The 22,023-nt window shown below is 49.9% G+C and overlaps 1 protein-coding gene across 4 annotated transcripts in view; it reads right to left on the reverse strand.

Moving 5' to 3' along the window:
* Nucleotides 1-3,844: 3,844 nt before the first annotated feature.
* Nucleotides 3,845-22,023, reverse strand: part of LOC119167875 (uncharacterized) — a 596,496-nt gene continuing 578,317 nt past the window's right edge. Inside the window, exons 1-2 of one of the 4 annotated variants that reach the window (XR_012884392.1) lie at nucleotides 4,698-6,579; nucleotides 3,845-4,155 (exon numbers count right to left, since the gene is read on the reverse strand). Coding sequence is in view for 1 of the 4 variants with exons in the window: in XM_075867434.1 (XP_075723549.1) it covers nucleotides 14,756-14,950 (195 nt within the window). In the remaining 3 variants the exon portion in view is untranslated. Of the gene's footprint in view, nucleotides 4,156-4,697; nucleotides 6,580-14,724; nucleotides 14,951-22,023 lie in introns of those variants that run through there. The other 3 variants (XM_075867434.1, XR_012884394.1, XR_012884393.1) reach the window with 3 other exon arrangements.

The following is a 22,023-nucleotide window of genomic DNA, read 5'->3' on the forward strand; positions in this document are numbered from 1 at the left end:
GCCAAAACCACTGAAAAATGTTTAGGCCCTTATCACCCAAGATAAGGCTCAACTTTTTTCTGACGTTACAGCCTGCAGCGGTAGGCTCACTATGTTTTGCGTCCGAGCTGCATTTCCCCTGTAGCGTTGGCTTCCCAGCAACACAAGGTGAAAATCAGTGAAAAAAACTTGAAGCTCTTATCACCCATGATAAGGCTCAACTTTTGTCTGACGTCACAACAAGCAGCGATGGCCTTATTAAGCCTTGGTTTGGAGCAAAATTTTCCCCGTTGCATTGGTGTTCCCGCAGTGCAGGGCCTAAACCACGGAAAAAAGTTGAGGCCCTTATCACCCAAGATAAGGCTCAACATTTGTCTGACGTCACAACCCAGCAGCGATCAACTATTCATGTCTTGCGCCTGTGCTGAATTTCCCTCGTTGCGTTGGCTTTCCCGCAATATACGGCCAATGCCACTGAAAAAATTTTAGGCCCTTATCACCCAAGATAAGGCTTAACCTTTTTCTGACGTCACAAACAGCAATACTGACCTTATTATGCCTCGTTTCGGAGCCTAAATTCCCCTGTCGCGTTGGCTTCGCCGCAGTACACGGTCTAAACCACTGCAAAAAGTTGATGCTCTTATCACACAAGATAAGGCACAACTTTTTTCTGACGTCACAGCCTGCAATGATGAGCTTATTATGTTTTGCTTCCGAGCCCCATTTACCAAGTCGCGTATGCTTCCTCGCAACATACGCCCAAAATCAGTGAAAAAAGTTGAAGCTCTTATCACCCATGATAAGGCTCAACTTTTGTCTGACATCACAACCAACAAGGATGGCCTTATTATGCCTTGTTTCGGAGCCTAAATTCCCCCGTTGCGTTCGCTTCCCCGCAGTACATGGCCTAAACCACTGAAAAAAGTTGATGCCCTTATCACCCAAGATAAGGCACAACTTTTTTCTGACGTCACAGCCTGCAGCGATGGGCTTATTATGTTTTGCTTCCGAGTTGCATCCCCCCCCGTTGCGTTGGCTTCCCCGCTGTACACGGCCTAAATCACTGAAAAAAGTTGAGGCCCTTATCACCCATGATAAGGCTCAACATTTGTCTGACGTCACAACCAGCAGCGATGACCTTATTATGCCTTGCTTTGGAGCCAAAGTTACCTCGTTGCGTTGGCGTCCCTACAGTGCAGGGCCTAAACCACTGAAAAAAGTTGAGGCCCTTATCACCCAAGATAAGGCTCAACATTTGTCTGACGTCACAGCCCAGCAGCGATCAGCTATTCATGTCTTGCTTCCGAGCTGAATTTCCCTCGTTTAGTTGGTTTGTCCGCAATACACGGCCAAAACCACTGAAAAAAGTTTAGGCCCTTATCACCCAAGATAAGGCTCAACATTTCTCTGACGTCACAGCCTGGCAGCAACCAGCTTTTCATGTCTTGTTTCTGAGCTGAATTTCCCTCGTTGTGTTGGCTTTTCCACAATACATGGCGAAAACCACTGAAAAAAGTTGAGGCCCTTATCACCCAAGATAAGGCACAACTTTTTTCCGAGGTCACAGCCTGCAGCGATGGGCTTATTTTGTTTTGCTCCCAAGCTACGTTTCCATAGTTGCGTTGGCTTCTTCGCAACACACGGCCAAAACCAGTAAAAAAAGTTGAAGCCCTTATCACCTATGATAAGGCTCAACTTTTGTCTGACGTCACAATCAGCAGTGATTGGGGTATTATGTTTTGCTTCCGAGCTGCATTTCCTCCGTCGCGGTGGTATTGGCCGGGTATTGTGGGAAAGCCAACGAACAAAGGGAAATTCACCTCAGGAGCAAGTCATTAAAAGCTGATCGCTGCCGGGCTGTGATGTCAGATAAAAGTTGAGCCTTATCTTGGGTGATAAGGGCCTCAACGTTTTTCGCTGGTTTAGGCCCTGTACTGCGGGGACGCCAACGCAACGGGGGAACTTTGGCTCCGAAGCAAGGCATAATAAGCCAATGGTCACATGCTGTGACGTCAGACAAAGGCTGAGGCTTATCATAGGTAATAAGGGCCTAAACTTCTTTCAGTGGTTTTGGTTGCGTATTGCGGGGAAGCCAACGCAACGGAAGAATTCAGCTTGGAAGCAAGGCATAATAACCCCATCGATGCATGCCGTGACGTCAGATAAATATTGGGGCTTATCATAAGTGATAAGGACCTAAACTTTTTTCAGCAGGGTTGGTGGTGTATTGTGGGAAAGCCAACGCAACGGAGGAATTCCGCTCGGAAGCAAGACATAATAATCTCATCGCTGCATGCTTTGACGTCAAACAAATGTTGAGGCTTATCATAGGTGATAAGGGCCTAGGCTTTTTTTCAGTTGTTTTGGCCGTGTACTGCGGGGACGCCAACGTAACGGAGGAATTCAGCTAGAAAGCAAGACATAATAAGCCCATCGCTGCATGCCGTGACCTCAGAGAAATGTTGAGGCTTATCATAGGTGATAAGCGCCTAAGTCTTTTTCAGTTGTTTTGGCCGTATATTGCGGGGACGCCAACGCAACGAAGGAATTCAGCTTGGAAGCAAGACATAATAAGCCCATCGCTGCATGCTGCGACGTCAGACAGATGTTGAGGCTTTTTGTTTATTCGAGTTTGTTTTTCAGTTATTAGTAGAGAAAAAGGAACAGTATACAAAGTATAGAAAGAACCGTATACAGTATGCAAACTATATTGTGGGTGATAAGGGCCTAAACTTTTTTCGGTGGGTTTGGCTGTGTTATGCGGGGAAGCTAGTGCGACAGGGGAACTTTAGCTCGGAAGCAAGGCATAATATGCTAATGGCTGCGTGGCTATGACGTCTGACATAAGTTAAGCTTTGTCATTGGTGATAAAAGCCTGAAAATTTTCAGTGGTTTGGCCGCGTATCGGGCAAGCCAGCGCAGCGGGGGAACATTTGCTCGGAAGCAAGACATAATAAGACATGCCCTACTGAGTAACTTATTCTTGTAAATACAAACGCTCCTCGAATCGACTTTCTTGACGACGCGACTCGCCGCTTTTTCAAGTAACCGAGTGCACTTTGCCTAAATGGACTTGTCTTCGTGACCCATCGTTAATCGCGCTCAAGAAAGTGCATAACTGCGAAGATCTCGTCACGAGGAGGGCAAAGAAATGCGCTAAATTTTGAAAACATCCGAAGAACAGGGAAAGTAGCTGTCCGAGTTGGTCATAGAGTGGGCAGCAGAATATCGTGATGATTCAGTAAGAGGTGCCGACGCACTCCCGCTATCTGCAGTGCTTATTCTTACAGAGCGCGCTGGCATGCAGTTCTGAACAATTCGGCTGCAGTTAATATGTTCTTTTATTGCTACTGGAGCATCTGTACGTTTCAACGGTTCATGCACAACACCTCAAGTACGTACCAAGTTTCGGCTGCTAAGAATACCCTTGATCTCGCAAAGACTGATGGGTTTTATCTCGACTTGTTGGCGTTCTTCCTTAACTTTTCTGTCTCGTTCTAATACGAAGTGGGACTACTATATCTCTTAGGCCCAATTTTTAGCTAGCTTCAGCAGCTGCTGCTTTCGTCAATGTCAGCGCCTTATGGCAAAACGAAGATGCATTTTGTTTAGGGCATGTACTTGCCCTCACCCTTTCCGGTAATTCTGTCGCATTTGGAAGACGAAAACAAAGTTGCCGCTCCAGCAGGGTTAATGGAAAATTCGGTCGACCCTACTTCGTAGGTAATGTATGCTAACTTACCTTTTCCAACAATTTCGAAGAAGAAACAAGTTCTGTTTATTTGCAATATAATATCACAGCATCGTATCACCGTCTTCAGCAGTGATGTTTCACGACAGAGGCGAATAGCACCACTGCCAGACATTGGATGGCAACCAAAATTTTATTTCTCCCAAACGAAGGGACCAACACAGAGGTCTGTTACGCTGCTCAGAGGAGGTCAGCGGGAATGCTTTGGTTTGCCGCGGCCTCTACTGCACGTCAGATGACCAGGCGTTGCTGTGTCGAGTCGGTGGCATGCAGCGACTGGACGACGATCTGCAAGCACTGCGGTGTACCAGTGCCTGTCCGCCGCAGAGTGAGCACAGACCCAGAACCTTGGCAACAGTAGCGGCCTACGAACAGTGGACGTGGAGAAGCATGGGGCAATTCCTTCACGGGTACTGCTTGGCCACCTGCACCATGGTGATGGCTATGATTCTTTCATATAAGTAATTGGCCAACAGATGAACTCCTGTAGAGTGTTTTGAAATATTACAATGTTAAACATCAAGTGGGGCCTGTTACAGAGTTCTGCACAAGTACGCGATGGGGCTATATAGTAATTTGTTATACAATGTAGGAATTATTTTGAGAACATAAATGGCTTTGGGGACGATACATTAGTTAACCACCAGTGTTTCTCTTCAAGAAGAAGCTTGATTTTCCGGTGTATACAGCGGTAGTACACCACAGTCATGCCTCGGTGCAAGAATACTTTACGTGAGCGAACGCCATTGAGCGATTGCTCGGCGGAGAGGGACCGATTGTGTTCTCGTTTGTGGTATGCCGATATATCGATGGCTCGCCGGACTAAGGACCATGGCGGGCTACGTGCGAAGTGCGCAACGCACATCATGCACGGAGACGACAAATTTCTGAAAACCGGGTTATCACACATTATCAACAACACGACACACATAGAGGGGTGGTGGTGGTCAGAAGAGGAGAAATGCACCTAATTTCTGCAGCCCGGTCGGGAGCACGGCGCAGTGCCTGCAAGGAAGGGAAATGGGAGAAAAGTGGAAAGAACAGAAAAAGATTAAGTAAGAAGTGGTACAGTCGTCTTCAGCACGAACATCAGTCCGGAAGCAAGGGTAGGGGTTGGCAAGGGGCCCGTTCTCAGCAGTAGGCCACGATTCCCGTCTCGTCCAGAAACTCCACCAGGATCCGTAGCGCTGGTATATGGGGAAGAGAAGGGAAGAGCAGGTGCTCCGGGGTGGTGGCACCCCGGAGCTCCGGGTGGCACCCCGGTGCTCCGGGGTGGTGGTGCTCGAAGGTCTCGGTGTCACCACAACGGCTGCAGGCTGGGGAGGTGCAGCGTCCCTTGAGGTAGCGTCGGGCCACGGTCCTCACGCATCCGGTTCACAGCCGCAGGAGGTCAGCTCATTCTCTCCTGGTAAGGCCTGCCTCGGGAAGATGCCTGGGTCCCCGCCCAATGGCCACCCTCTGGTCTGGGTGGACCAAGGCGCGGAGCTTCTTGATACGAGCCTGCGTGTAGTTCCTCACCGCCACGGCTTTGGTGATGGGGTTCCCGGCTGGTGTGCAGCCTTGGCCAGCGTGTCCATCTCCTCGTTGCCAACTATGCCCACGTGAGAGGGCAGCCAGTGGAAGGAGACGGACGTCTTGGCTGCTACAAGGTCCCGGTACTTAGTTGCCAGGAGACTCCCCGTGAGCCCGGCACGGCGATGGTTGGCCAGCGTCTGCAGCGCTGCCTTGCTGTCACACAGGACTGTTACCGGCTCAGCCGGAACGTCCTCAACCATCAGGTCCGCCACCAGGTGTAGTCCTGCCAGCTCCACAGCCATCGAGCTCACCGAAAAGGGTAGTCGGCACTGCATGCTGATAGCCCGGAATGGGATAACGCAGACAGCCACCGCTGTACCATCTGGCATGACGGATCCATCAGTGAAGACCTGGAGCCACCCTGCCAGTTGCTGCTGGAGCTTGGAGACGGCGGCCTGTTGCAGTGCTGCAGCAGGCGTTCGGCGCTTGGATACCCCGTCCAGGTATAGGTGGACCTCATGTGGCTGGTGGTGGGGCCACCGAACTGGTGGATCTGGGACCATCTGGTGGTAGAGTGATATGAGACTTCACAGCCAGCCGTGACCTCGGCTGGCTGTGAAGTCGCTCCAAGAGAATGCTGCCATCGGCTGCACGGTGAAGGCGGTCTACGTGCCCCAGTGCACGCTGGAGCATGCGCAGGAACAGGGGCCTCTCTCCAGCCTCGGCCAGGGTCGCTGCCACGGGGGAGTACCTGGGGAGCCCCTGGATGGCTTTCACTGCTCTCCTGTGATGTCCCTCCAGGTTCAGTGTACTGGCAGCGGCCAAGGCCACCAGTGGGGAGGTGTACAGCAGGACTGAGGACGCTGAAGCCTGGTTGAGTCGAAGCGCCAGCTTGGTGGAGCAGCTGCGTCCACGCTGCTGCAGCTTGCTGATGGCTCCCTGGACACGTCGTACCTGTGTGCAGGCGACCTTGGCAGCTGGGATCCAGGTGAGAGAGTGGTCGATGGTGAGCCCAGTGTACTTTACCATCAGCTTCCAAGACAGGTTGCGGTTGCCAATCTTCAGCTGCTTCACGTAGCATCGTGCTGCCACCAGCAGGTAGATCAGCAGGGCCTCGGTCTTGGATGCGGAGACCTTGAGTCTGATGCCACTCAGGTAGGCAGTCACTGCATGCAGGGCCACCTCCAGTGACATCCTGATGGCTGGAACGAACCGCCTCGATCTTCGGGCGCAGAACGCCGCGTCGTCCGCGTAGATGGAGCAGCGGGCCGGGAACCTGGTGCCTGTCGGAAGAGAAGCGAGGAGCCCTGCCATCACCAGGTTGAACAGGAAGAGGCTCAGCACCGAACCCTGAGGTACACCTGCAGTGTTGTCCCTGGGTTGGTTGGTCTCCTTTCCGACTCGAACCCGGAAGGTCCTGCTGTTCAGGTCACGAAGCTGCGGAGGCACCCGTCAACGCCAAGTTGGTCCAGGGCCGTCTCGACGACCTCGCGTGGGAGACCGTCAGGCACTCTCCACGTCCAGCAGGAGCAGCATGGCCACGTCAGCACAGCTCTTGGCATCCTTGAGGGTGGTGACGACGTCGGAGATAAAGTCGGCTGCCCACCGGTGGCGTCTGAAGCCATTCAGTTGTTCCGGGAAGAACTCAACTCGGCGAGCAATCCAGTCGAGTCGCTCCTAGGCCACCTTCTCCAGCACCTTGCAGGGTGCCGAGGTGAGAGAGACTGGTCTGTACATGGAGAGGCCGTGGCTTTCTTCTGCGGCTTCAGGATAAAGGTGACGACCGCAGTGCGCCATGACTCCGGTAGTACCCCACTGCTCCAGACGTCGTTGTAGTACTCGAGCAGATGCTGGCGGCCAGCTCCGTCCAGGTTACGGAGCATCTGGAAGGTGACACCATCAGCTGCCGGGGCACTTCGTCGTTTGGATCCTGCAAGGGCAGCCTCGAAGTCGTGCTTCCTGATGGGTTCGCAGCACAGTTCTTGTGCTTGTGTGGCTGTCCACCCAGGATGGTGGCAAGTGGCAGGGTACTGCAGGGCAGCAAGAGAAGGTGCTGCAGGCTGCTGGGCGATGTCTCTCGCAGCAAACTGGTCGGCCAGCTGTTCCCTCAGGTCCACAGCCTGGATGGAAAGGTGGACGGTCAGGGACATCACTTGGTTGAAGGGCCGTGTCACCATCAGCAGGCACTTCAGCAGGCGCCAAACCTTGGTGCCGTCCCGTGATCGGTCGATGGAGGCGCAGACGCCCACCCAGCCCCTCTTCCTGCGTGCTCGGGTGTGGCGTCTGCAGACGGCGTCGACCTTCCGGAACACTGTCCAGAGCTCCGGTTGACCCTTCTTCAGAGCCTGGCGTTCTGCCCGCCTCCGTGGTGCTCTCAAGGCCAGGAGCTGGATGTCTGGAACAAGCTGCCCTTGCTGCGCCTCGACAGCGACGGTTGCAGCCGGGCACTGTCAGCCACCAGCTGCATGAGGTCCCTGTCACCCGTGTCCTGCCTGAACAGCTGCCGGTATACCCCGCCAGCCCACCACACGGTACTCTCGATGCCTGGGGGCCTTGCCTCGGGAAGGGGTGAGTAGGATGGGCAGGTGGTCCAAACCCCACGTGTCCGGAAACGGCGACCAGGCGTACCGGCAACCCTCCTTTGCCACGCTGAGGTCTATGGCTGTGCTGGTGCTGTTGGCTCAGCGACGAAGGAAGGTGACGCCCCCTGTGTTCAGGATCACCAGACCCAGCTGCAGCAAGACGTCACGCACCTCTCGCCCTCGTACGTCCGTCTTACGGCCGCCCCAGGCTGGACGGTGGGCGTTGACGTCACCGCACAGCAGGAAGTCCTTCCCCAGTCGGTGTGCAAGCTGCCGAAGACACCCGGGGTCCCAGGGTTTTTTGGGTCTGATGAATACGCTCGCCACCGTGGTGTCGACCCCACTGAGGTGGACGCGGACGGCGCAGCACTCGAAGGGCCCTCCGACCAGGTCGGCCACGGATACCTCAGCCTGCAGCAGGTCGCGCTTCACTTAGACGGCACAGCGAGAAAGCCCTTGTGGGTGGTTGTCGTCCAGGCAAGGGGCAGCACTGCAGCTAGTCCGACTGTTGTAGCCGACGTAGCCTGGAAGTCGGAGCTGCTCTGCCTGGGTGTAGACCTCCTGGAGTGCGAGAACGTCGTAGTCATTGTGGATCAGGTGTTGCGCTAAGTCGTCTCTCAGTGATCCCAGCCAGTGGACGTTCTAATGGAGGACGCTCGGGCGTCGGGGATGACGTGGGCTGGTGGGAGGACTAGCCATGCTGGTTGTTCTGTTGCCAAGCCCCTGCCTGCAGGCAGATGGCACGGAGCGGGTGCTCTGGTGGAAGCAAGGCCGCGACTGCCTGCAAGGAGAGCCGGAGGAGGCCCAGAAGTTGTTCCAATAGAAGCGTCGGGGCAGAGGTCTCAGCAGGCTGGGCCCTGGGGGTGGCGGCTGCAGCCGTGGAGACACGAGCAGGAGGTTGGACGGCCGGGGCTGCAGGCACAGCTGGGGTATTGGTCGCGGCTGCAGGGGCTGGCCGGCGGAGGTTGCGTGGTGCTGGGGTTGGCCTTGATTGATTTGTGGGGTTTAACGTCCCAAAACCACCATATGATTATGAGAGACGCCGTAGTGGAGGGCTCCAGAAATTTCAACCACCTGAGGTTCTTTAACATGCACCCAAATCTGAGCATACGGGCCTACAACATTTCCGCCTCCATCGGAAATGCAGCCGCCGCAGCCGGGAATCCAACCCGTGACCTGCGGGTCAGCAGCCGAGTACCTTAGCCACTAGACCACCACGGCGGGGCGTGCTGGGGTTGGCCTGGCTGCTGCCGCATGGCCCTTCACTGCACTTGCATAGGACCGAACCTCCCTCGTCTCCTCCCACACAACTGCCGCGACTTCTCGTCTGATGGATAGGGCTGTCGGCGAAGAGACCATGATGGTAGCCACTGGTCTCTTCTCCTGCCAGCGAGGAATTCTGGTGTGTCAGCACGATGAGGGCCACCGCAGTTCACACAACGGAGACACTGGCAGCCCAACTCTCCTGGATGAGACCGACCGCAACAGATGCAGCTGTCTGGCATGTTGCAGGTCTTCCTCACGTGGCCGTACCGACCACACTGCCTTCACTGGAGTGGGCGTGGTCTTGCTGGTCAGACTGGGAATCGTACTCTGAACAGTGTCACGTGGTCTGAGGGAACTGGGCCCTCGAAGCGCAGCGTGACGGTGCGGCCTTCTCTGGATGCTGATAGGACCCGTACAGCCGACTGGAGTTCGGACAGCAGTTTCTCGTCAGCAGCATCGCCATCCACCTCATGGAGGAATCCCATACTGGTTCGGCGGTCTACAGGCTATCTGGCGGTCACTGGAATTCTTTTGAGCTCTGTGAGGGCCAAGAGCTTTTCAAGGCGATCTTGGGAATTCACGTCCACTGCTACTACGTTGCGGTGTTGGTTCACCCGGATTGCAGAAACTCCCGGGCGCAACGAGAGCGCCTGGGCTATGGTCAGTCTCGGGCAGTTCCAGAGCGAGCCTCCAGCGGAAGCAAACCGGTAGAGTACCGTCCCCACCACCGCAGCGTCTTCGGGAAGGGCGGCTGAAGTCAGGTTCTTGGTACGACAAAGGGCAGTCTTGGAGCGGACTGTCTGGAAGCCCTCATCGTCGACTGTCTTGCTGGTAGGGGGAGCCCGTGTCTGAGGGCAGTGCGGAGTGCAGGAGGTGGCCCCGTGGTTGTGGTCTGCGTGCACTGGCTCCCAGAAGAGGGTGGGAAAACCGCTATACTCTGCAGAACTGGTACAGTCCTCCTCCTGCGCCTATTCCTGTTCCTCTTCTTCCGAGGGTTTACCGTGGTACGGGCACCCGTGGCATTCTTCTGGAAGGCCGCGGCATGGTGAGGGAGCACGGTCTCGTGGCCAAGCGCTTCATTCATCCCTTCTGCATTTTCATCGGGACCATCAACGGCAGGTACGCCTGGAGGGCCTGTGGTCACAGAATTGGGGGTCTACTTGGATCACCAAGGCCACCCCCGTCGTAGTGCTGCTTGCAGAACTGTCGGTAGAGTAATCGGTGCATTGAGAATCGAAGGACAGCCGGGAATTCGAGCTGTCGGCACTGGTGTCACACTCTCCTTGAAGGGGGGGGGGGGGGGGCTGGGACCAGTTTGCGCCGTGTGTCTGCTTCCTCATCGCTGCTGTCCCCTGGGCGGGGACGCTTCCATGACGAGGACATATGAAAACCACCATATGATTATGAGAGACGCCGCAGTGGAGGACTCCGGAAATTTCGACAACTTGAGGTTCTTTAACGTGCACCCAAATCTGAGCACACGGGCCTACAACATTTCCGCCTCCATCGTAAATTTTATTTATTTATTTATTTATTCAGGTACCTACAGCGCCCAACTGGGCATAATTGTATGTAGAGGGGAAACAAACAGGAAAAGATACAGGTAGTATATACAACATGAAAAGCAATAAACATTATGTAGGAATAAAGATAACATCAACACTCTACACATAAATAACATTATAAAAAGACTAAACATCACGTTACTAAGAGGTTGATGCATGTTGTACAATATGAAAAAGCAACAAAACATAATATTGAAGTAAAAACTTTTAAACATAAATTACCTTTATGGATACATAACCTCATAAGAAAGACAGTACAAAACACAACTGGGCAGAAGCTGTAAATGGTGAGCTAAAGTTCAAAATATCCCACATATGTCATGTAAAACCTAGTTAAACAAACAATCTGCGAGGGCTTCATCAAAGGAAGTCGGCAATGACAGTACAACTTCATTCGGGAGACTATTCCAGTCATGGACTCTCCTTGGAAAAAAAGAATGTTTATATAGGTTGATTTGACACCTTTATTCCATAACCTTCAGGGAATGGTCTACGCGGGCAGATCTATAGGTAGGATCAAGTATGTAGGTGTCTTTCCTTAAGCCTGTTGCACCTATAAAAATTTTGTGGAACAGTTTCAGGCGTATGTACTTCCACCTGTCCTGCAAAGACGGCCATCCAAGATTGTCCCGTATATCGGAAGAGCTTTTTCTGAAATCATAGTTTGATGATACAAATAGAGCTGCACGCTTTTGGATGCGCTCTAATTCGTCAATACATGTCTTTGTACTGGGGTCCCAAGCGGAACATCCATATCCTAGTATAGCGCGAACATTTGAAAAGTAAAGAATTTCTTTTAACTTAGGGGGAGCTTGCTTGAAGTTACGCCTTAGAAAGTTGAGGACCCGACTAGCCTTCGCTGCTACGTAATCAATATGGTCATTCCAGGAAAAGTCATTTTTGTATAAAACCCCTAAATATTTGTAGCTGCATACAATCGTGAGGCTTTCACCATCAATAGAGTATTTCGTATGTAAAGTATGACGTTTTGTAGCAAACTGGACAATGTTACATTTAGAAAAATTTAGCGTCATATTCCACGTATTGCACCATAGTAGTATCTTGTCGAGGTCACTTTGTAGTGTACACTGTCATTCAAAGTATTAATTTCACGGTAAAGACAACAGTCATCGGCACACAATCTAAGACGGCTTGATACTCCTTCGCCTATATCATTGATAAATATCAAAAAAAAAAAAGAAGAGGCCCGAGTACAGATCCCTGAGGAACACCAGACAAGACTGTTTTATGGGATCAGGTCATTCCGTTAAGAACAACACACTGTTTTCGGTCAGTAAGGTAAGCCTCAATCCACTGGAAAAGCGCCGTGGGAATACTAAGTGCAGACAGTTTTACAAGTAATAAATTGTGTGCTACCGAGTCGAAGGCCTTTTGGAAGTCTAAGAAAATACAGTCCACCTGTTTGCCATTATTAATCGTCAAAGCTATATCATGAGAAAACTCAATCAGTTGAGTGTCGCATGAGAGACCTCTCCTAAAACCATGCTGTGCTGGGGTGAAAAAATTGTTTTCTTGGAGATGAGCCATTAGGTTAGAGTAAATGATATGCTCTAGTACCTTGCATGAAACACTAGTTAGTGAAATAGGACTGTAGTTTCGACTCTGTGTGTTATTGCCGCTTTTGAATATAGGAACTACATTTGCTGTTTTCCAGTCACGCGGTAAAGCACCGGAATCAAATGACTTTTGATAGAGAATTGTTAGAAAAGGGGAAAACGATGCAGCACAATTCTTTAATACATAATTCGAAATGTGATCGAGTCCGGGGGCTGTCTTCACATTCACTTTTCGTAGTAGCGTTATTATTCCCTGCTCGCAAAAGAATATATCACTCATTTGTGGTAAGTTCAAAACAGTTTTCAGGCCACTGGCCTGGGGGATCGACCGTACGAACACAGATTCGAAGTAGTTATTGAACTGTTCAGCCTTTCCTTTCAGGTCACCGGCATAATTATTGCCATATATATTATCTGGAATGGGATCCTTCGTCGTTCGCTTGGTTATGACGTACTTCCAGACTTCTTTTGGGTTAGCTTTTAATTTTTCGCCCATTGCATCTAGATACGCGCTTTCTGCCTCGCGCATTTCTTTTGCTATATTTTTACCGAGTTCCTTCATCTTGCTGAAAAGGTCTGGAGTCGGCGATTTGCAGTAGCTGCGATACAGGCGATGTCGTTTATTCATCAATGCGCGAATATTTCTACTAATCCATGGTTTATCTGCCTGACGCTTGGGTGTGATTACTCGAGACGGAACGAATGACTTCGTGAGCGATAAAAGTTTGGTTTTCAATAGGTTCCATGCATATTCTATGTCGAGGGCAGAAATGTGCTGTTTGAAAAAAGGCAGGAATTCATCAAGCTCCTGTTATAGTGAGGCAAAATTGGCCCTATCATATTGGAACACCTGTCTCGAAGGAGGAACATGGCAACGCTTTAAAACACAACATAGGTGTGCAAGAATAATTTCATGGTCGCTTATACCGGGTAATAAATTGACAGAACTAATGAGAGTGCGTTCAGAACAAAACAATAAGTCTAGCACATTTGCACTATTTGGGGTTATTCTCGTGGGAGTTTGTAGAAATTGGAACAGGGTATGTGCATTAATCATTTCACGAAATGCAGGGTAAATAGGTAACGAAGTGGTTATTTTCGGCTGGTGACAGAGCCAGTCAATATTTGGTAAGTTGAAATCTCTAAGAACGGTATACGTTGCATCTAAGGACAGTAGTATGTTATTTAAGTCGAATATACATTGAGGAGTATTGGAAGCAGGTGGTCTGTAAAACGACCCGAATGCTGTCGAAGTGCCATTAGCTAGGGCGACCTTGCACCAGGCTGTCTCACATGACGCACTTTCAACCTCAATACGAGTACAATTCAGACTACTGTGAACCCCGACGAAAACACCACCGCCACGTGAGTTACGGTCTTTGCGGTACAATATGTAATTTGATGGGAATATCTCATTGTTAGTCATAGTGCTGTCCAACCAAGATTCAGTACCAATCACTACTTCAGGGGTAACCAGATCTAACAGCGAATCAAACTGCTTTTTTTGTTTTTAATACTTCGACAATTTATGAGAATAACCTTCAAGTCATTCACTTGGCGCAGTCGTTTTTCGGGAGCATTTCGTGATGGCTATTGGCTCGCCCGAATTACAGAATCACTCTTACTGTCATAGAAAAACACTTCATGTCCCATAATTAGCTTATTGAAAATCAATTTAAAAGGACCACCGCGGTCACGGGCAAACTGAGCCAATTTCTTTCGAGCAATCTTGACATTTTTTGAATAATCTTGGCCGATAGAAAAATTTGTTTCCCTCAGCTTTGAAGCGTGCCGCAAGCGCTCGTTGTTTATCTTTGAATGACAAGAATTTGACAATTAGTGGCCGTGTTGATTCTACTTGGTACTTCTCCAATCGGTGCGCTCTTTCAATGGATGTTGGACTGACTGAGATATCTAGTTTATCAGAAAAAAAAGGAAATAACTTTTTCTTCGGATTCTGCCCAAGATTCGTTTACAGTGTCCAGAAAGCCGTAAATTATCAAGTTGTTACGGCGCGATCGATTATCTAAATCATCTTGGCTATCATGCAATGCCGCCAGTGATGAAATGGTTGTTTCAACACGTGTGGACATATTTTCAATTGCCGCTTTTAAGGGCGGTACAGACGAGGCGCACGTTTCTGCGCGTTCCACCTTAGCAGCCAGTTCCGTTACTTTTGATTCAATCGCCTGCTGGTCGGACCGAAGCGAACGAATTTTGGTAAGAATGTCTGTCTGCGTTTGAATCAATGACGGTATCTGCATGATAGCCTCGAACATTTTCTGTTCCTGCTCAGCTGAGAGAGGTCCAGGGTTTTCCTCGATATCACCACAGCATATTAAACACGTCTTGATAATGGCCGCAATGCATTCACAGTAACACCCGATACAACTTATTAGGTCAACAGCAATCGTACGCACATGGAGAGTGGGATCTGACGCCAGTTTTTTGAACGCTTTACCCCTTACAGTACGATATGAATAACCGACCTGCAGAAATACAGCGTGTAAGCTTCTGGCGCTATGGCGGCGCCAGATCCCGAAGTGGCTGGGAGGAGGAGCAGCTTAAGTAGTTTTCCGTCTTCCGAAAGTCCAGTGGCGCTTGACGAAACCAAACATCGATGGAGGCCGGGCACGTACAGTCCGCACAGCCGACGTCATCGATAAGAAGACACGTTGCGTAGGTCGGATGAAAGGCAGTCACCACCTGCAGAAGCTGTAGAAATACAGCGTGTAAGCTTGTGGCATCAATGGCGGCGCCAGAATGCAGCCGGCGCAGCCGGGATTCGATTCCGCGACCTGCGGGTCAGCAGCTGAGTACCTTGGCCACTAGACCACCGCGGCAGGTTGCTATGACGTAATTTATTATGGAACCAACAACAATGCATCGATGAATGAAGCAAAATTTGAGGCGCGCATTTCTTCAGAATCAGTGCCCTGATCACTTTCAATGTATTATCCACATGTTGTGACGGAACCATTAGGTGAATATTTCAGCTCGTCTAGAAATTTCCTTTAAATCCTTCTATACGTACTAAAGGGAGAGCCCCATTTACATAATTGCGATATCCCGTTGATCTAAATGATGAAAAAAAGTGGCCAAGTTCACGCAACATTATAAGCTCGTCGGTGATGAAGTCATCTGCAGACACGTACTACAGAATCACCAGGGTTGCTATTACGCATTGAGAGTCTCAACACGGTGCTTCACACGTAGGAAGTTTTTCAGCGTTGCAAAAATGCGCGACGCACCTCAGCGTGCTCAACAAATGTATTACTAAGTTGAAACCCGTCATCAAACATTACGATGACTGTTAGTGCTTTTCTTGTTTGATGAAGCCTCATGAAGTTAAAAAATAAGTCATAATAAAGATCATCAGGTGACAGCGTCATCACGAGGCATAATCATTACGTAACAGGTTACTAAAATGTGACATCACCCATTTACAACTTCACACGACATAACTGATTGGAGAAATGCGGGCCGATCCTGAAGGCACTGAAAAAACCACGCCAGGTGCACAAAGCTTGCAGCGGCTTGAATCTCGGAGACATGACTTAACCCCGTTAGGTATAAAAAGCTTACGGGAAAGGAAAGGCGGATGAAAGGGGTCAACGCTATCGCCAGACTAGAAAAACAACAAAAGGAAGAAGAAGAATGCAGTTTTCGCTTTTGTCGTCTTAGGTGACTCCCTAAGCACCGTGTCAGTTCTCTTCAGAAACTTCCGTGTCTTGGGAAATAAAAGCTTTCATTAATTCCAAACGTTGTGAAGGCCGTCGTGTTTGAGGCAGATGACCAATTTTTCTCTCGACCGACGTCTGCACCACCACTCATGCTCTCCCCTCGCTACTTTTCATCTCAATCGGCAACATACGCCACTCTCATCCACCCTTGACCTTGAAATCCAATCATTTCACCAACGCTGGAAACTTTCACTTCCCCCCACATCAACGAACGGGACGCAGAGAGAGCTGACGCACCAGCGCGTCCCGCTTACAAGCGGCCCGCGATGCGCTGGTCTCACCGCTACGTTTACAGAAGCAGAGCCCCGCCGCACTCCACCTTGTAACCCGCAGAGAAATCGCCCATCCAATTTTCACACAGAGCCTGCCGATTCACAGCCCAGCTGACGGGGGAGGGGGAAATAATTTTCCATCTTCGGTCCCCCCCTTCTCATTCATCCTTGTTCAAAACACCAGCGTACGAGTCACCCCGATAATGACCCCCCTACTCCCCATTGCCAAGCCAACATCCCTGTAGCCTAAACCGGGGCACTCGTTGTAAAAGCAGCACACGGTCGAAAGGTGCGCGTTCCGGGTACAGAATAGGCTTGGCTGGGCGGGTGTTATTTCCCAGAGTCCGGACACACGGCCTGGCTCTGTGGCTGTCCGTGGATCAGCAAGGGCACCACCGCCGGCAGCGGTGGCACCACTCACTCTGATCCACTGCCCGGGGATTATCGTCAGCAGATGTCGCTGCAATTGACGACGAACTGTTCCCCCGCACCGTTCCCTTAGCTCTCGACCGGTTTCAGCCTTGCCCCCCCCCCCCCCCCCTGATTCTGTACCACCTCGTTTCTCCCTCTCTCTTTTCTCCTTTCTACCACTCACGTACATACCTTCCTGCTGTCTTTCTGTCGACTTCAATATCGTAGACAAGTCAGTGTAGACGTGTGGGTGGTGGAACGAAGCGGGGAGGTGGGGGAAGGACAGAATTGTCGCTTTCTACAACGTTACTGCGCCAGGCAGCCGCTTGTGACACAGAGCTCATGGAGCTCACTCAGTCAGGGGTGGCGGTGGTTGTGGGTGGCGCACGTTCGTACACAGTAGCGGTACGGGAGCTCCCTGATGCCCGTGGACACTTACAAACAGGTCCCGAGCCTCGGTGGGAAGCGGCGGGCGAACGATTGGAAATTGGCGTTTCCAGTACGGCCGGTGTCACTTTCTACCGGCGAGTAATCCGCGGGTGCTCTGATGATGACGGGCTACAAAAATGAAAAGGGAGGAATTATGGGAGGGGTCAATTGTCTCTCATTGCAGAGTTTGCTGGTAAGAAGAGGGAAATGTGGGGTTTTTCCGTTTATTTACTGGTGCTGCATCCGTGTTGTAAGTTACTGGGCACTCTTTAGCGATAGTGACGATGTGGTAGAACATAGGTTACCATCAACATCATCACCACCACCACCATCATCATCATCAGCCTGACTACGTCCACTGCAGGACAAAGTCCTCTCCCATGTTCCGCCAGTTAACCCGGTCCTGTGCTTGCTGCAGCCAATTTATACCCGCCAACTTCTTAATCTCATCTGCCTACCTAACCATCTGTGTCCCCCTAACCCGTTTGCCTTCTCTGGGAATCCAGTTAGTTACCCTTAATGAGCAGCGGTTATCTTGTCAACGCGCTACATGCCCGGTCCATGTCCATTTCCTCTTCTTGATTTCAACTATGATATCCTTAACCCCCGTTTTTCCCTAATCCACTCTGTTCGCTTCTTGTCTCTTAAGGTTACACTTCCCATTTTTCTTTTCATTTCTCGCTGCGTCATCCTCAATTTAAGCTGAACCCTCTTTGTAAGTCTCCAGGTTTCTGCTCCGTATCTAAGTACCGGCAAAATACAGCTGTTATATACCCTCCTCTTGAGGGACAGTGGCAATGTACCTGTCATAATTTGAGAGTGCTTGCCAAATGTGGTCCACCCTATTCTTATTCTTCTAGCTATTTCAAACTCGTGGTTCGGCACCGCGGTTATTACCTGCCCTAAGTATACAGTCTTTTACAACTTGAAGTGCACTATTACCTATCTCGAAGCGCTGCTCTTTTCCGAGGTTGTTGTACATGACTTTCGTTTTCTGCAGATTAATTTTAAGACCCACCTTTCTGCTCTCCTTGTCTATCTCCGTAATCATGAGTTGCAATTCGTCCCCCGAGTTACTCAGCAATGCAATGTCACCGGCGAAGCGCAGGTTACTAAGGTACTCTCCATTAACTCTCATCCCTAACTGTTCCCATTCTAGGCTTTTGGAGACCTCCTGTAAGCACACAGTAAATGGCATTGGAGAGATTGTGTCCCCCTGCCTTACACCCTTCTTGATTGGTATTCTGTTGCTTTCTTTATGAAGCACTATGGTAGCATTTGATCCCCTGTAGATTGCTTCCAGAATGTTTATATATACTTCATCGACGCCCAGATTGCGCAGTGTCTGCCTGACGGCTGACATTTCTACTGAATCAAACACCTTCTCGTAATCTATGAAGGCTATGTATAGAGGTTGGTTATATTCTGAGCATTTCTCTATTACCTGATTTATAGTATGAATGTGGTCGATTATAGAGTAGCCTGTTCGAAATCCTACTTGTTCCTTTGGTTGATTCCTAGTGACGAAGATTGCAGCCACCAATCTCGCGTTAATAAGCTCAAGCCGATAACTAACCAATTAACCAAAGGTTAGTTAATGGCTTGAGCTTATCAACGCGAGATTGGTGGCTGGAATCTTCGTCACTAGGAAATATCGTGCACATTTTTAAGTTTTTCTAGCCTATGCGAGAGCAAAAAAGATTATGTGGGTGATTTCAAATGCAAGTCATCCTAATAGTAAGACGGTAACAGCCACGTGTGATGTCGTCGAAAGTTTTAAGTGGGCTTATTTAAGGCATAACTCGGGTGTAACACCTGTTATAGGTTTTACTCGTGAACGAAGTCGATACAGAAAGTTCTTTCCCGCAGATGACACAAACGACACAGGATTTTAAGCATAGACAGAGAGTGTGCGGCGCCTATTCTAGCAACATGTTCTCGGTGCCGTACAGGAGGCCACGCTTAGCTCAAGCCAGTCAGAGAAGAATGGCTGTCAGAAACACACGTTGATATCGCATGGCAGAGGTCATGCAAGCTTCGTTTTTTTTGCTGCTGTTCTTGCTTTTCCCCACACAATACGTGGTGAGGTTACAATCAAGAACAACGCTGAGGTGCTTGTGCGCGACGCTGAGGCCCCGACTGCAACTCTGCGTGTACCACAAGCGAGCGCGCGTCGGTGTGTGTGTGTGTTTCCACGGGTGACTAGACCCGAGGGCTCATTCTCTCTGCAGCCCTCAACACCAGGTGGCGCCAGCTGACGTTCTATACACACGCTCGCCTCTCGCACTTGTTCGTGGCATCTACAGGCCTTGTATTGAACGATACGAACGCAAACGATGAACAATAAAAGCAACTGCAGGGAGCCCCTATTATATGGCACGCTCCAGCCAGTCATGCAGCCTAGCGCAAAACGGTGCGAGATGCGACACACGCGTCCGTTTGTACAAACAGTTGTGTGCAGCGTTTTGCGAACGGTATATATGTTCCTGCCATCACTGTCTCCGCGATGGGTGTACAGGTAACAAGAACTATAGTGCGCAGACGCTTCATGCACAAGAGAGCGCCTCAGCTGATTATGCGAAAAAAAATCTATGGTACTAGAAGACATAGTTGGGCGATCGTTCATACTTGAGATAGAAAAACAGAGCTAAATACAGCTGAACACTGTGTCGTGTCTCCCTTAGTCCTTGTCCGTTTTTAGCACTGTTTTTCTATCACAAGTTAAGATACCTCTGAAAGTTTCACTAGCGAAGAGTATGCGATGTGATCACAGGACACCCGCCGGACAAGTTTGACTACCTGGAGTTCCTGTCCTTGCACTTAAGTTTAGGTGAACAGGTGTTCTTGTCTGCACCACCTCCCGCCCTCCCTCTATTGGGAATACAGCGGCCGTGAAGAAATCAAACGGGCATCCTGTCATGCGCAAGCTACGCCCAGTATAGAGCTATTACCACGCTGTTTCGTCCCCAAGATCAATGTGCCATTTCGCACGCGAACTGAAATTAAGCGATCTTGGTTCCCTGTTACTGTACGTGGGCGACTACACGAGTTCTTGAAACTACACACAAACGTACACACTGAGTGCTCAAAGTTGGGCTTTTCAAAGCAACCTCTCACGACTGACATAACTACGAATATTGGTGCGCAAGTTTTTCCATTAGAGCAGGCGATCTTTAACGTGGCTCATCCTTCTCTACTCAGCATTGGTGGAAACTTAAAGGGAAAAACCTTGCAATGAATGAAAACACTGAAATGAAGCATTGACGCGCTTCTCAGAATGGCCCGCTTTTTGTCTTTCCGGTATTAAAGACGGGAAGTCAACAGTTCATGGAATGAAACATCGCTGGTCCTCTTCAACCATTATCGCCAAAAGCCTGCTGGTTCTGGTTTTAGTTGCCTTAAGTGGAGCATGAGCAAATGAGGCCATCTTGCACTGAACACTTGGTGAAATTATTTTGAAGTGTTGTAACCCATCGGTGAGTCCTTGTGCGGGCAAAGGCGCTGAGGATGCCAGCAGGTGAAATATGTCAATGTTTTTCTTTCAAAGATAAAAAGCTCTATGTGGCGTATCTGTATTACAGCGACACAGGGCGTGATTTGAAAGTTTTGGTAAATTACGTGCTTTTCTTGGGAAGCCAATTAGTTTCTACTTCGTCAACCCCACCACGTTCACTATTCATTTGATCAAAAGCCGGAAAATCCCTAACAACGCGCATTGAAAATTGAAGGGAGAGGTCCGACTGTAAGAAAGTTTGGGGAAATGGGCGGTCATCTTACTATTTTTTCCGAGCAAATTGATGATGATACTAAGCTCATATCGCTTTAGGGGCGTGAGCTGCCTTATGCAGTAATTGCTTGGTGTAACGCAAGCAGAAGCGAGTATAAAAATTTTGAACAAAGGGAGTGAGAAATAGAGAGAAATCAAAAGAGAAAAAGTAAAAATAAAAAGGCAAATAGGTAGAAATAAAAACAGAAAAGGCACACAAAAACTGAGAGTGAAGAAGAGAGTAGCAAAGGAAAACAAAACCGAAGGATAACAAAGAAGGCTGCCAAACTCAGCTCTTCCGTCAGGCTTGGCACGAGGAGCGTGAAGCTGCCTTTAGTGTCCCTCTAACGGTTAGTTTGATGATATAACGACCTTAGCAATCCTCGCTGCATGTTCATACCACGTGCATAGTATTCTATCCGATACATCGTTTACATCCCGCAACAATATTCTTCGACAATACCCCGTTTTTCCCACCCCACGCACCCGTGGATCGTTCGCGGTGCCAGCGTTTGGTGCACGATTCAGCACACAATGAACACATGGAGGCCCAATTGGACTGAGGCATAACCCCACCCCTTGCTGCCTGCCTGGCGTGCGCTTTGCGATCCCAATGGTGCGAGTATCGGGCGGCAGGGTGGTCGCGCGATGTTGGGATGGGACGACTAGCTAGAGGTTTTCGTAGCCGGCATGTGGAAACGTCTTGTGTGGCACTGCCGTGCCAGCGTCTGCCTAGAACGCGTTGACGGACTAGTTTGTTTGCATCCCTGAAGATGCGAGTTAGCGAGAGCAGACGAGAAAGTGTAAAGTAAAGCAAGAAAGGACACAGGGGCTAGATTGAACTGTCCCTTTGCATGTTTATAGGGGCGAATCTCCTTAGGACGAAGCCTTGTCCACATCCGCCACGATACGTGAAACCGCAACCGAACACCGGCACATCGAAAAACAAGAACATCTGCGTGAAAAAAAAAAACTGACGTTATGTGTACGTGAATCAAGAATATGACAGCACAATACATGGTCACCTGCACTGTTCATCTGTCCATCCGTCCATTCGTGAATCTGTCCGTTGGTACATCGTCAATCCATGCGTCAGCCCGTCCATGCATCTGTCCATCCATATGTGCGAGCGTCCATATGTCCGTCCTTTATACTAGTCGGCGACTT

Source organism: Rhipicephalus microplus, chromosome 6 (genome assembly GCF_043290135.1).
Source record: "Rhipicephalus microplus isolate Deutch F79 chromosome 6, USDA_Rmic, whole genome shotgun sequence".
Taxonomy (NCBI): Eukaryota; Metazoa; Arthropoda; class Arachnida; order Ixodida; family Ixodidae; genus Rhipicephalus; species Rhipicephalus microplus.